General features: G+C 35.6%; 1 protein-coding gene across 1 annotated transcript in view; it reads left to right on the top strand.

Moving 5' to 3' along the window:
• Window positions 1-13,916, top strand: part of TMEM135 (transmembrane protein 135) — a 347,914-nt gene that overhangs the window by 319,685 nt on the left and 14,313 nt on the right. The window contains exons 10-11 of the mRNA XM_036747191.1: window positions 4,970-5,137; window positions 13,484-13,547. Coding sequence (XP_036603086.1) covers window positions 4,970-5,137; window positions 13,484-13,547 — 232 coding nt within the window. The remainder of the gene's footprint in view (window positions 1-4,969; window positions 5,138-13,483; window positions 13,548-13,916) is intronic.

Genomic DNA, 13,916 nt, shown 5'->3' with positions numbered 1-13,916 from the left:
AAAAAATGGTCTAAATCATTATTGATTAGATAAATGCAAATTAAAACAACCATGAGGTATCATTTTACTCTTATCAGATCGACTAAAATGATTGAAGAGGAAAATGATGAATGTTGGAGGGACTGTGGAAAAATTGGGATACTAATTCCTTGTTAGTGGAATTGTGAACTGATCCAACCATTTTGGAGAGCAATTGGGAATTCATGCCCAAAGAGTTATTAAACTTCCTTTACCCTCTGACTCAGCAATACCACTACTGGGTCTTTTTCCAAAGATGATTAAGGAAAAAGGAAAAGAACCCACATATTCTAAAACATTTATAGCATTTCTCTTTGTGGTGGCAAAGAACTGGAAATTGCAGGGATGCCCATCAATTGAGGAATGGCTGAACAAGTTGTGGTACATGAATGTAATGGAATGTTACTTTACTGAAAGCAATGATGAGCTCAATGACCTCAGAAGAACATGGATAGTCTTGCACGAAATAATGAAGGACAAACTGAGCAGAACCAAGAGAACGCCGTATATAGTAACTAACAGCAATGTTATTTTAAGAACACCTTTGAGTGAATAGGTTATTTTAACTAATATAAACACCCCAAAACTACAAATGACATATGAAGGAAGACGTTATCTGCATCCAGAGAAAGAAATGATAAATAGCAGTATGTACAGGATGATTTTACACACATTTGTGTCTAATAGTAGCCATCTCTAGGGTGGGGGGAGGAAGGGGGAGAAAAGAAAAAAATGTACATGTTATCTTTATTATCTATTTAAAAGGATAGCAAGCTGCACATAATGGATTTGCAGTTTCATATGCAATCATCTTTTTATTATACTATGTTATGTAAATGTTTGTTATATTCCATAAATTAAAATTTAAATAAATAAAATTATTTTAAAAAGGTATATACTTGTGGAACATAAGCTCTAGCTGATTCTACTGTGCTGCAAAGGCTTTGAGTATAGCCCTGATAACGGACTGCACCTTCTAAGGCTGGGCTACTTGAGTATAGAAAGGTTCATCATCAGCAGGCTGGCCATTTGGTGGTGAGCTTATTTAGCCATAGCAATTCATGAAACAAGAATACAAAATGACCTTTAGTCTTCTATGGCCCCTTATGTTTCAGTGGTAATGGTGACTGATAGAATGGAGGAAAAGAAGGGGAATGGCTTTTAGATAATTATGTGTAAACTTAGCTATTGCTACTTAAATGTCATAATCTTTGGTAAGTGTCCAACCAGTAAACATACTACTGGAGGAAGTAAATCATACCAATTTTGAAATTCTTTCTATAAGTGAAACCAGAAGACAAAAGGAAATTGCAGTTAATGAGAAGTAAAGCTCAGAGGTACTCTTTAGAGAAAGAGAGAAAGGAATTGGTAGAGTTGAAGCTATTGTGCTTCCAAAGGCAGCATGAAATATAATTTCATGAAACATTTGGTCATTATATATCACAGCATTCTCCATAAGCATTTGTTCTCACATACACACACACACACACACATACACATGCACACACCTTCATACTCTGTGACTTCAGTGAAAGGGGAAGAAAATGAAAAAAAATACGTGTGTATATGTGTGTTTGTGTGTGTTAGGAAGCATAGTTTAGGAGTAAAAAATAAGAATGGCCAAAGGCTTAGGGACTACACAGAAACTTTATACCTCTCTGTCATGATTACATTTTTGAGAAGAAAGTCAGGGAGTGCTGGACATGATGAGCACCAAATAATATCACCAAAAATAAATGACATTAATATTATTTTAACAGCTAGGAAATTACTAGTTACTGATATTAGAATCATTTTTTATTCAGTGATCTATATACACTAGACCATCAACATGTTAGAAAGATCAAAATCAATACTAAATTATACAAAAAAGCAAACCAGAGAAAAATGTCATGAAATAGAGGTAACTCCAACCTCCTTGTGTGATCTGTTAACACTGACAAGTGGGAAATGGATAAAAAATAAATATCAACATAGACTATCACCTAAGGAATTTTGGCTTGTATAAATCACCATAAGGAGAGCTAATGGGCTTATTAACTTCCTCATCCAAAAAACATTCGATCTCCTTGACCTACAAACTGATATGGTAGCCAAAGGCAACCCTGATTTAGAAAATAAACTTATTTTTACATCAAAGAACAGCAAGATTATCTCTTCTCTCTCCCCCTCACTTTTCCCACCTTTCCCACCTTTCTGGAAACAATGCCACTCTTAACATCAAGAGTACATGAAATACGTGGCAGTGGAAACTTTGCCCCTCTGTTTCTCAATATCAAATGAAGTATAAAGCTGAGACACATGATTCCCCATGTCACGAAGGATATACCAAGTAGAACTCAAATGGTAAGGAACCTCCCACTCCTGGTTGGTAGAGTTGATACTGTGTTTATTATATAAAGCCCCAGAACATTGCAGTTTCCTAAATTAGATGCACAATCACCTAAGAGTTCAGTCTATCTATATACAGAGGATAAATCTGTTGGATGCAAAATGCTTTTTGGCCAGACTATGATGTGCAAGTTGGACTGCCAGCTCAGATAACTGTTCTGTTAGTATGTCTATCTTAAATAGACATTGTGAATGACCTGCTCCCAAAATTGAATAGGAGAACACAGGGTAGTTTTGAGTGATTTAGGCCAATTACATATTGAATGACCCTTCCTCCCTGAAAGAAAGGCTTGCCTTTTAAAAATCAGTGTTCTCGCATAGCTAATATAAAGATATGTTTAATACGATTGTACATGTATAGCCTTTATGAGATTGCATGCCGTCTTGGGCAGGGGGGAGCACAGGAGGGCAGAAAAATTTTAGAACTCAAAATCTTATAAAAGTGAATGTTGCAAACTAAAAATAAATAAATAGATAATTTTTTTAAAAAAAATCAATGTTCTCATGATGCTGTATGGCTGTGAGTCATGGAATACCATGTAACATCTGAGGAATTGATGTTGAATGTCACACAAAGGGTCTGGTGTCCACGAGTTTCCTTACCTGTAAAGTGAATAGATTGGGGAAAAGCAACGAAGGTCCCTTAAAGTTGTAAATTTAAGATCATATGGTCTTAGCATGGGAGTTACAACTAATATGGGAGAAATTATATAAAGGATGCCATCAGAAAGATGTATAACTAGAAAGGGATATGGCCCAGTCATGTGGCAAGAATGAAGGGTGACAAATGAATAGTTTCTATGCAATATTAAGAGGTCTAGAGGAAGATCCCTCCAATTCATGGAGTAAATGGATCATACATAATTTCAAGTATTCGTGGAAGTAGGTTCTTATTTCTGTAACTGCTTTAAAGTTTACAAAAGGTTTCCTTACAATATTCCTATGAAGTAGATAGTGCAAGTATAATCCTCATTTTACAGATAAGGAAACTGAGGTTCATAGAGATGAAGTGACTTGCTCATGGTCACACAGCTAGTTGTGTAAGTGGCAGAATTGGGATTTCAACTCACATCTCCTGACTCCAAGACCAGGTGTTATTTCCTCTACACCACCATACCAGGCAAGTGCTCTTATTAATGTAAAAACTAGATTAAATAAGGAGGAAGCATTTATTCAGCATCTACTATCTGCTAGTATACTATACCAAAAAGGAAGTTAGGATTAAGATATGTTGATCAAATGGTATATGAACACTTTTTACCAGCCTTCTTTGTACCAGTTGTTTTCTAGATATGGTGTGCCAGATTGGCCTCAGTTTTAATCACAGAAAAAAAAATTGGCAAACACTGGTTGTTTCCTAATCAGTTCCATTTGGGGCTATAAGCATTTACAGGAAATATAGAGAAATGTTGGTTGTAAATATATCATTTTTTATGGCATTGACATTTCATTTGGGTAGTGTGCCATAAAGCTGCCATCTTCTTGTGGTTTTCAGCCTGACGTGATAGATCAGTAAGAGAAAATTTACATATAATTGTTTCTACATCTATAAATTTGTTCTGATGTATTTATTTATTTATAAATTTCTGTTCCTGTGGTCTTTAAAAAGGTAAAAATTGATTGTCTATCAAAAGAATGCTTGCCTTTTCCAATAATTCAGGATTGTTGGCTATATTATTTTCTAAGTTTCCTAAAGTACTTGATTTTGCTAGGATGTGGGTTTTCACATTTCTGCTTAGGTGGGCTCTTTTTTCCTCACCCCAGTACTTTTCTTTCTGAAACCAAATGGTTTAAAAATTAACAGTTCCAGTCGGATAGAAATATGAAGAAACTAATTATTAGAATATGGATATACTTAGTATATACTTTGAAAATTTTTAAAATTTACATATTAATAAAATGTATTCAATCTAAAACGTCTGTTCTTTAGTAATAAGAAAAGTTTATGATTATGTAGTACCTTACAGTTTACAAAGTGCTTTCCTCACAGCTCTCTGAAGTAGTAATACAATTGATATCATATTTACTGTAAGGATGAACAACAACTAAGGTTCACAGAGCTTAATTAACTTCACATGGCTGTTAAATGGCAGTGTTAGGACTCTAATATAGTCCTTTTGACTTCATGTCCAATGCTGAATGCACAAAAATATTTAAAATTGTAAGGAGGATTTAGTTCTGAGGATGTCTATAATATGAATATAAATGCTTTTTGGTTTAAGATCTTGAAATTGAATTTGCTATTAACATTCAATAAATATTCAACTAGTACCAACCTTGTTCAAGACACTAGGAAGAATACAAAGATGCCCAGCACATAGTAGGTACTTAATTAAAGTTTGCTCAACTGAATTGAATTGAAACATGGAAAAGTGAAACACTCCCTACCTTTAAGAAGATTACGGTTAGTAAGGGGGAGATAATAGTGAACAAGTAAATCAAATACAAGGTAGAATGTAATAAGGACAAAAGAGCAATATACAGTGAAATTGCTATAGGAAATACCAGGTTATAAGTCACATTTCCTCCTTCTTTCTCCCCTCCCCCACATGTTTTCTAGGGCTTCATCAGAATGTTTAGTGTTGGTTACTTGATTCAATGCTGCCTTCGAATTCCCTCAGCATTCAGGCATCTGTTTACACAACCATCTCGGCTACTTTCTCTCTTCTATAACAAGGAAAACTTTCAACTTGGAGCTTTTCTTGGCTCTTTTGTCAGTATATATAAGGTAAGTTTTTCAGAAGGGAAATGGAGGGTGCAGCCTATGGTTATTATCAAAGTATATTAATGCCTTTATATGATATACTTTTTCGTAAGTGTTCATAATAACTTTGCCAAATCCAGATGTGGAGATGAAATTAGTAATTTAAGTTATAATTACTTCTTTATAGTTTAAGATAGATAAATGTATAAAAGCAGTTTACTCTTACATATGCCATAGAAGATTGTCAAAGACTTAAATTCACCCTCTCTTCCACGTGGCAGTGTCCTTTCAAATGTTTTTAAACAATGTAATCTTTATTTCTGAAGTTATATTGGGTGATGGAGATAGAATTGTTGTGTTCAGGTCTCTTTAGTTCAATAGTTATTGAACCTAATGAACCAACTAAGAGCTTCTGATAACTATTGAAACTATAATCAGGACACTTAAATTGTTGACAGACCCATTAGGACTTTTCTGCAGTAGACAGTGATAGCTTGTTTGAAGGAACCATCTGATATAAAAATCAGAGCGTTTAAATGTTTTATTAAAATATCAAAAGCAAAACTGTGCTAATGAGGTCAGCCTATGTTTTTTTGAGTTGGCATCTAAACAATTCTGGAACAGATGAATCTCTAGGCTCTTGTAGACTTCAGAGAATATAAGGTTTTTAATAATAATTTTCTTATGAAAGGTAAGTTTGTTTTAAGGAGGGGAAATTGGCAGTTGTTGGGTCATGGATTATCCATAATATCTATAATTATAGATAATTTTCCACTTTGTTCAAAACAATAATGCTGAAGATTTCATTTTTAAGCATGCCTGCAGCAGGGAACCATTGCCACTTTGTGAGGTAACAAACTTGTGACTTGAGCATTCTTATAAACATTTCTTTTCAGCTCTTGTCTCATAATTCATGTTATCATTATAGATATCCAAATGTGAAGTGTTCATAGCAACATTTGTAAACCCAGGCCCATTTTCCTCTGCTGACCAGCACACATCTGGGCTATCTTCCAACTCGTTTGTTAATTCTACCAAAAAATGCAGATGGTATATTTCACAGCCATGTGTAACTGATTCTTTTGGATTAACTTGGCCTTTTGCATCCCTAGATGAGCATGGTGTTCAAAAGATGGTCAAGTTATGACCATATATTTCTTGTTTAATGCTTATTTAGATGCTTTGCATTTGGTACCAACTTTTACCTCTCATTCTCAAATTGTTCTTGCAAGTTAGGAAGATAGAAAGTTTTGTAACTGTAAAAACTAAGATACATGAAGGCTAAATGCTTTCTCCTAGTTTAAGTAAAAAGGCTTCCTAACTCCTTTTATTGAGAAAAATGCAATTCTTTAGCCCAAATGTAATGTAAGACCATAGTCATTAACGAATATTTGTTGAACACTAATAGTACAAAAGGAACTTTTCATTATAGATACTCCAAAATCCTGGTTAATGGGGACAGCTTGTATTTTTGTTGTACATCTTGACAAATGTGTGTGTTTTTAGCATTAACTTCTTTAAAATGTCGAGCTGAATTTTTAGCTTTTCTTAGATTTCAGAGATTAAGTATTTTTCTTTAATAGTAATTTACCTACTTTTAATACTAGTTTACATTTAATCCCAGAATTTGCCTGGGATGGCCTAGATTTATTGGGGAACCACAATGTATAAACTCCACTGAGAGTAAGCTATTCATCTGTATTTATAGGTCAGTAAACCACAGCTCATGGGTCAAATCTAGCCCATTGCCTGTTTTTATACAGCCCTTGAGCTAAGAATGATTTTTACACTTTAGAAAATGTAGCCATTTTTAGCTGCTATACTAAAAATAGGCAACGAATTAGATTTGGCACACAGGGCAGAGTTCACTGACCTCTAATCTATATGAGTGTTCTAGAGCACAAGTGTCAAACTCAGGGCTAGAGGGACTCCCCAGTGCACAGAAACCTGATTAACATGTAACTTGGAATTGTTTAACAAAATAAATAAAAATATAATACAACATAGTGTTGATTTGTGTTTTTATACATCACTATGCGACCCACAGGGATCTGTTTCTATTTGAATGTGATACTATTCTTCTAGAGTAATTGGATTCCATTTATTCATATTTTTTTTCTGTTTATATTGTAAACCCCCTTTATCTTGGATCTAAATTGAAACCACCATATTAATGCATCAGTTTTCTTATATCACATATTCACTTGTTTTCTAGCTTCCCATTGGTTGTAAAATCAAATCCAAACATCTCTTCTGAGCACCTCAGCATAATCTAGTCCCATTTTACCTATCCAGTGTTATATCCTACTATTCTCCAACATGTCTGTGTATAACCTAGTCATTCTGGTCTCTTTACTCTCTACTAAAATATTGCTCTCTTTTTGGCTTTAGTGCTTATGCTTTTCCCCAATGTGGAATGTGCTTTTCATTTGGACATAGCCTTATAGGCCTCAAGAGCCCATATCCTTTAAGAAGACCTTCTAGTCCACTCTCACCTATATTAATCTCTTCATGCCTGACCTCAAACTTCACATTTAAACCACATTTGGCCTACATAATGTAATTTTGGTATGTGATAGAAAATATAAGATGTTGAAATAAAATAAGCACTTCAATTACTCTCTAAAGCATAAGCATATGTAATTATAAGACTAACTATATGCAGTATCATCTGCCTCAAATTCGCCATTTAACTTTAATATAGCTACATATATTGGCAATTCTGTTTTGAATTCATGTCTCCAACATCTTCCAGCCTCAGTAATACTTTTTTCAAGTGCCTATGAAAATAACTTGGTGTTGATTAAAATATTCAGTGTCGGGGGCGGAGCCAAGATGACAGCTGGAAAGCAGGGACTAGCTTGAGCTCCGTACGGAGTCCCTCCAAAAACCTATAAAAAATGGCTCTGAACCAATTCTAGAACTGCGGAACCCACAAAACAGCAGAGGGACGCAGGGCTCCAGCCCAGGACAGCTTGGATGGTCTCTGGGTGAGGTCTATCCCACACAGAGCTGGGAGCTGGGAGCTGGAAACTGAGTGGAGCAGAACCCAGCCTGAGCGGTGTGGACCATCCAGACCAGAAGCCGGGCGGAGGGGGCCCTAGCGCCCTGAATCAGTGAGCTGCGGCAGTTACCAGACTCCTCAACCCACAAACACCAAAGACTGTGGAGAAGGTTAGTGGGAAAAGCTGCGGGAGTGGAAGGAGTTTGCGGTTCAGCTTCCAGCCCGGGGACAGCAGAGGTGGGGCAGCTACAGCTGCTGCCGCTTCTGGCCCCAGGCCCACCTGGTGGGAGGAATTAAGTGGCGGATCAGAGCAGGAGTGCACAGCCTGCTGAAGATCTAAGCCCAGTCTGGGTTGGGGGTTCCTGGGAAAGGAGGAGTGCTGGTGTAACAGAGCTGGCACCTCCCCCCAAAACGTGGAACATAGAACTTGTTAGTCTACAAGCAGTCATACCCCACTGAAAAACTCAAGGGTCAAGTTAGTTGGTTGGGAATATGGCCAGGCAGTGAAAACACACCCAGATTCAGTCTCAAACTTTGCATTCTTTCTTTGGTGACAAAGAAGACCAAAACATACAGCCTAAAGAAGACAACAAAGTCATAGAGCCTACAACAAAAGCCTCCAAGAAAAACATGAACTGGTCCCAGGCCTTGGAAGAGCTCAAAAAGGATTTGGAAAAGCAAGTTAGAGAAGTAGAGGAAAAATTGGGAAGAGAAATGAGAAGGATGCAAGAAAACCATGAAAAACAAGTCAATGACTTGCTAAAGGAGACCCAAAAAAATACTGAAAAATACACTGGAGAAAACAACACCTTAAAAATTAGATTAACTCAAATGGCAAAAGAGCTCCAAAAAGTCAATGAGGAGAAGAATGCCTTGAAAGGCAGAATTAGCCAAATGGAAAAGGAGGTCCGAAAGACCACTGAAGAAAATACTACTTTAAAAATTAGATTGGAGCAAGTGGAAGCTAGTGACTTCATGAGAAATCAGGATATTATAAAACAGAACCAAAGGAATGAAAAAATGGAAGACAATGTGAAATATCTCATTGGAAAAACCACTGACCTGGAAAATAGATCCAGGAGAGATAATTTAAAAATAATTGGACTACCTGAAAGCCATGATCAAAAAAAGAGCCTAGATATCATCTTTCAAGAAATAATCAAGGAGAACTGCCCTGATATTCAAGAGCCACAGGGCAAAATAGAAATTGAAAGAATCCATCGATCACCTCCTCAAATAGATCCCCAAAAGAAATCTCCTAGGAATATTGTTGCCAAATTCCAGAGCTCCCAGATCAAGGAGAAAATACTGCAAGCAGCCAAAAAGAAACAATTTGAGTATTGTGGAAACCCAATCAGAATAACCCAAGATCTGGCAGCTTCTACATTAAGAGATCGAAGGGCTTGGAATACGATATTCCGGAGGTCAATGGAGCTAGGATTAAAACCTAGAATCACCTACCCAGAAAAACTGAGTATCATGCTCCAAGGCAAAATATGGATTTTCAATAAAATAGAGGACTTTCAAGGTTTCTCAGTGAAAAGACCAGAACTGAATAGAAAATTTGACTTTCCAACACAAGATTCAAGAGAAGCATGAAAAGGTAATCAAGAAACAGAAATTGCAAGGGACTTAATAAAGTTGAACTGTTTTGTTTACATTCCTACATGGAAATATGACATGTATGATTCATGAGACCTCAGTATGAGGGTAGCTGAAGGGAATATGCATATATATATATACATGTTTATGTATATATATATAAGTGAATGTGTATGTATATATCTGTGTGTGTGTGTGTGTGTGTGTGTGTGTGTGTGTGTGTGTGTGTGTGTGTGTGTAAAAGAGAGAGAGCAGACACAGGGTGATCTGAAGATGAAGGAAAGGTATCTAAAAGAAATAAAATCAAATTAAGGGATGAGAGAGCAACATACTGAGAGAGGGAGATAGGGAGAGATAGAATGGGGTGGATTATCTCACATAAAGGTGGCAAGAGGAAGCAGTTCAGTGGGAGGAAGGGAGAGGGCAGATGAGGGGGGAATGAGTGAACCTTGCTCTCATCAGATTTGGCCTGAGGAGGGAATACCATACATACTCAATTGGGTATCTTACCCCACAGGAAAGAAGAGGGAGGAAGATAAACAAATAAAAGGGGGGGAGATGATGGAGGGGAGGGCAGATGGGGGTGGAGGTAATCAAAAACAAACACTTTGGAAAGGGGACAGGGTCAAGGGAGAAAATTCAATAAAGCAGGATGGGTTGGGAAGGAGCAAAATATAGTTAGTCTTTCACAACATGAGTATTATGGAAGGGTTATACATAATGATACACATGTGGCCTATGCTGAATTGCTTGACTTCTTAGGGAAGGTTGGTGAGAAGGGAAGAGGGGAGAAAATTTGGGACTCAAAGTTTTAATAACAGATGTTCAAAAACAAAAAAAAAAAGTTTTTGCATGCAACTAGAAAATAAGATATGCAGGCAATGGGGCGTAGAAATTTATCTTTCCCTACAAGAAAGGAAGGGAAAAGGGGATGGGGAGGTGATAGAGGGGAGGGCTGACTGGGGAACAGGGCAACCAGAATATATGCCATCTTGGAGTGGGGGGGAGGGTAGAAATGGGGAGAAAATTTGTAATTCAACCTCTTGTGAAAATCAATGCTGAAAACTAAATATGTTAAATAAATAAATTTAAATTTAAAAAAAGTAGTAACAGATGAAAAAAAATGGGGAAGTTCTCAGGAGGATTTATGGTAGAGAAGATCAGAAGCAAACCACAACTGAATGAGACTCCTTTGAAGGAATGACTATTATCCTGAACGCCTAGAACTCTTCCTTGCTCACTGATATGTTTAGGGAGTGAGCTGCTGGAACAGAATTTGCTGTTTGGCCAACTGTACCTATTATGGATCTATTGCAAGGGTTAGCAAACTAAGAAATCCAGCTCACTGCTGCTTTTGTATGCCAAGCTTGGAATGGTTTTTACATTTTTAAATAAAGTTTTATTATATTTAAAAATGTAAAAACCATTCTTAGCTCTGTGACCATACAGAAATAGTCAGCGGGCGGGATTTGACTCTTGATCCATAGTTTGCCCAAGCCTTGCTCTTTTGGAACTCAATGAATTTTCCACTCTCCATTTCCTCTGCTTTCCCTGTAATCCCCTTCTTTGTTCTCCCCCTTCTCTACTTACCAGGGTATGCCAAAACATCATTACCTTTTGGAATTTTGTGATCTTTTAAGGCTTATTTACTATTTGTACTTTTATATGTGGTTGTTCTTTCCATTTATATTGTTATAGTCATAGTGTACTTTGTTTTCTTGGCTCTGCTTGCTTCACTCTTCATCAGTCCATGTAGATCTGTTCATGTTTCTCTGTATTCATTATATTATTTCTTACAACACAGTAGTATTACCTTACATTTATATACCACAAATGGTTATCAATTCCCCAATCAATGGGAATCTACTTTGTTTCTAATTCTTTGCTATTACAAAAATTGTTATTTATGAGAAATAAGTATATTCTTTAGCAGTTCCATTTAGAAGGCACTATAAGTTTGTAACCCAAGTCTCTCCAGAAATTAGTTCATTTCTGCATTTTCCTTTTTTATTTCACTTTCCAAAACTAAGAGAAAGATATTTCAGTTTATTGTCACTCCTGTATTATTGTCTATGTCTTCTTGTAGTTCAGTTACTATTTCCTTTATTAATGTAGATGGTAAAGAATTTGAAGCATATAAGTTTAATATTGATATTGATTTGTTGTTTATATAGTTCCTTTCAACCAAATGTAATTTTCTTGTTTATACCTTTTAGTGTTTTGAATGTTTGTTTTTGCTTTGTCTGATAGTATGATTACAATATCTGCTTTTGTGGATCTATTTGATAAAAAGTTAGAGTAATACAAATACAAAATAAGATTAAGAACCTGGATAGAGAGCTGGCCTCAAATCCAGGGAGACTGGGGTTCAATCCCACCTCTGACACTGTGTGGTCCTGAATAAATCATTTAACCTCAAAAAAAAAATATTCAGTGTCATTCCACCATTTTGAATTTCTGATTCTTTTACCTGTGGCCTAGTTCTTATCATTGTATACATCACTAATGCCAATGATGTTTTTCATCTCTCTAATTATCACATTTCTAGAGTGACCTACATGTCTTCTCCACTTTAACACTGCATATGCTTTACAAAGATACCCTATCCACCACCTATTTTCCAGCTCTGTCTATTGAGTTTACTAAATATTTAAAGAGTTCAGTAGCTGCTTGATGGTTGAATTGAATGTGCTGTTCATTCGTGGAAGCAGAAAGTGACTATTGCTTGGTCTTTTCCTTTGCACTAGCTTCCCCTTATCTTGTAAGGTTTACTATGTCAGTAGTGGTTTGTACTTTCAAGACAGACTTGAGCCTTCTACCAACTTGTTTTGCATTTTTAGTGAGAAAGTGTTGTCTAAAAGATCACAGGATGGAAGCATCTAAAATATTTCCATAAAGTAATTGGAAAATTAATTTATTCTTCATAAACTGCTACTTTTGTGAATGGAGGCCATTAAAGTCCTGTCCTTGAAACTCTGTTTTTCTTTTGTTTCATTTGCTTTTCATGACCTAGTACCCATTTATCATAGAAATAGATGAGTTGCTTATATCACTATTTCAGTATTGATTTTCAATATGATACTAAATTACTTGGGACTTATTCATTGACATTCTAACAAATGTTTTCAAAAGACAGCAAATTTTATTTCCGGCAATGACTGCCACTATAGTAATTTCAAAAAATTGCTAAGTGTAAATATTTTTTGGTATTCTTTTTATATGCATATGTATCCTAAGACTGGGAAATATATGGACTTGAAAACAAAAGAACTTTAGAGAACATTAACTCTTTTTTCCCCCATTGCCTTGAATAACTTCTCAATATTTCTCCTGTCAGCAGTCTAAATGTGAAGCACCAGGAAATAAATAAAAATTATATGCTTCTTGAAGAAATATATATGAATTTTTCGTGGAACTTATAGTTATTTATCTTTTTGTGCAAATCATACATTAGTATGCAGTGATCTCTCTTAAATGGATTTTTATGTTAATTCTCATATAACAAGCCGCAGTAAATAATAGGATCTGATATTATTTGATGTGGATTAGATTTGTTCCCATGATAAAAATTATCATGTAGAATTCTGACCAATTCAGATCAATGTCATTAAGATGTTGATGAGTCCTCATAACTTTTCCAACTACCTAATTATTTTGATTTTTACATTATGAGCAGTTGGAATTGGTTAAAGATATTCTTGTTTTCATGAACTTCACCTAAAAATGTAAATTAACTAAAATATTATGTTTTTCTCTTAATATAGGGTACTAGTTGCTTCCTTCGCTGGGTGAGAAACCTGGATGATGAACTGCATGCAATTATAGCTGGTAAAGCAACAATAAAACACTAATATTTTTATTTTACCAACCTGTGGGGAAAGTGACAATAAAAACACAGGAGCATAGGTATGAGCCTCGTAGATCCCAGCATTATAGGGTTTTAGACGGTATCAGAATAATAAGTTGTAGTATCGTTAAGTTTTCTTAGAACATTTCTTTTGTCACCATGAGTAAGAATGTATATTTTCTAGGCATTCAAATAATTAAAAAACCTTCTTAAGGATATTTTCAATAAAGCACTTCAATGCAAATATATTTTTTACTTAATAGGAGGTCTATTTAGTAAGAAATTAGTAGCCTTATTCTTAGTATATTAAAGTATATTGAGGTTATGTTTGTGTATTATATGGATTTTAA

This window comes from Trichosurus vulpecula, chromosome 2 (genome assembly GCF_011100635.1).
Source record: "Trichosurus vulpecula isolate mTriVul1 chromosome 2, mTriVul1.pri, whole genome shotgun sequence".
In the NCBI taxonomy this organism is placed as follows: Eukaryota; Metazoa; Chordata; class Mammalia; order Diprotodontia; family Phalangeridae; genus Trichosurus; species Trichosurus vulpecula.
This window is presented reverse-complemented; position numbering and strand designations above follow the sequence as displayed.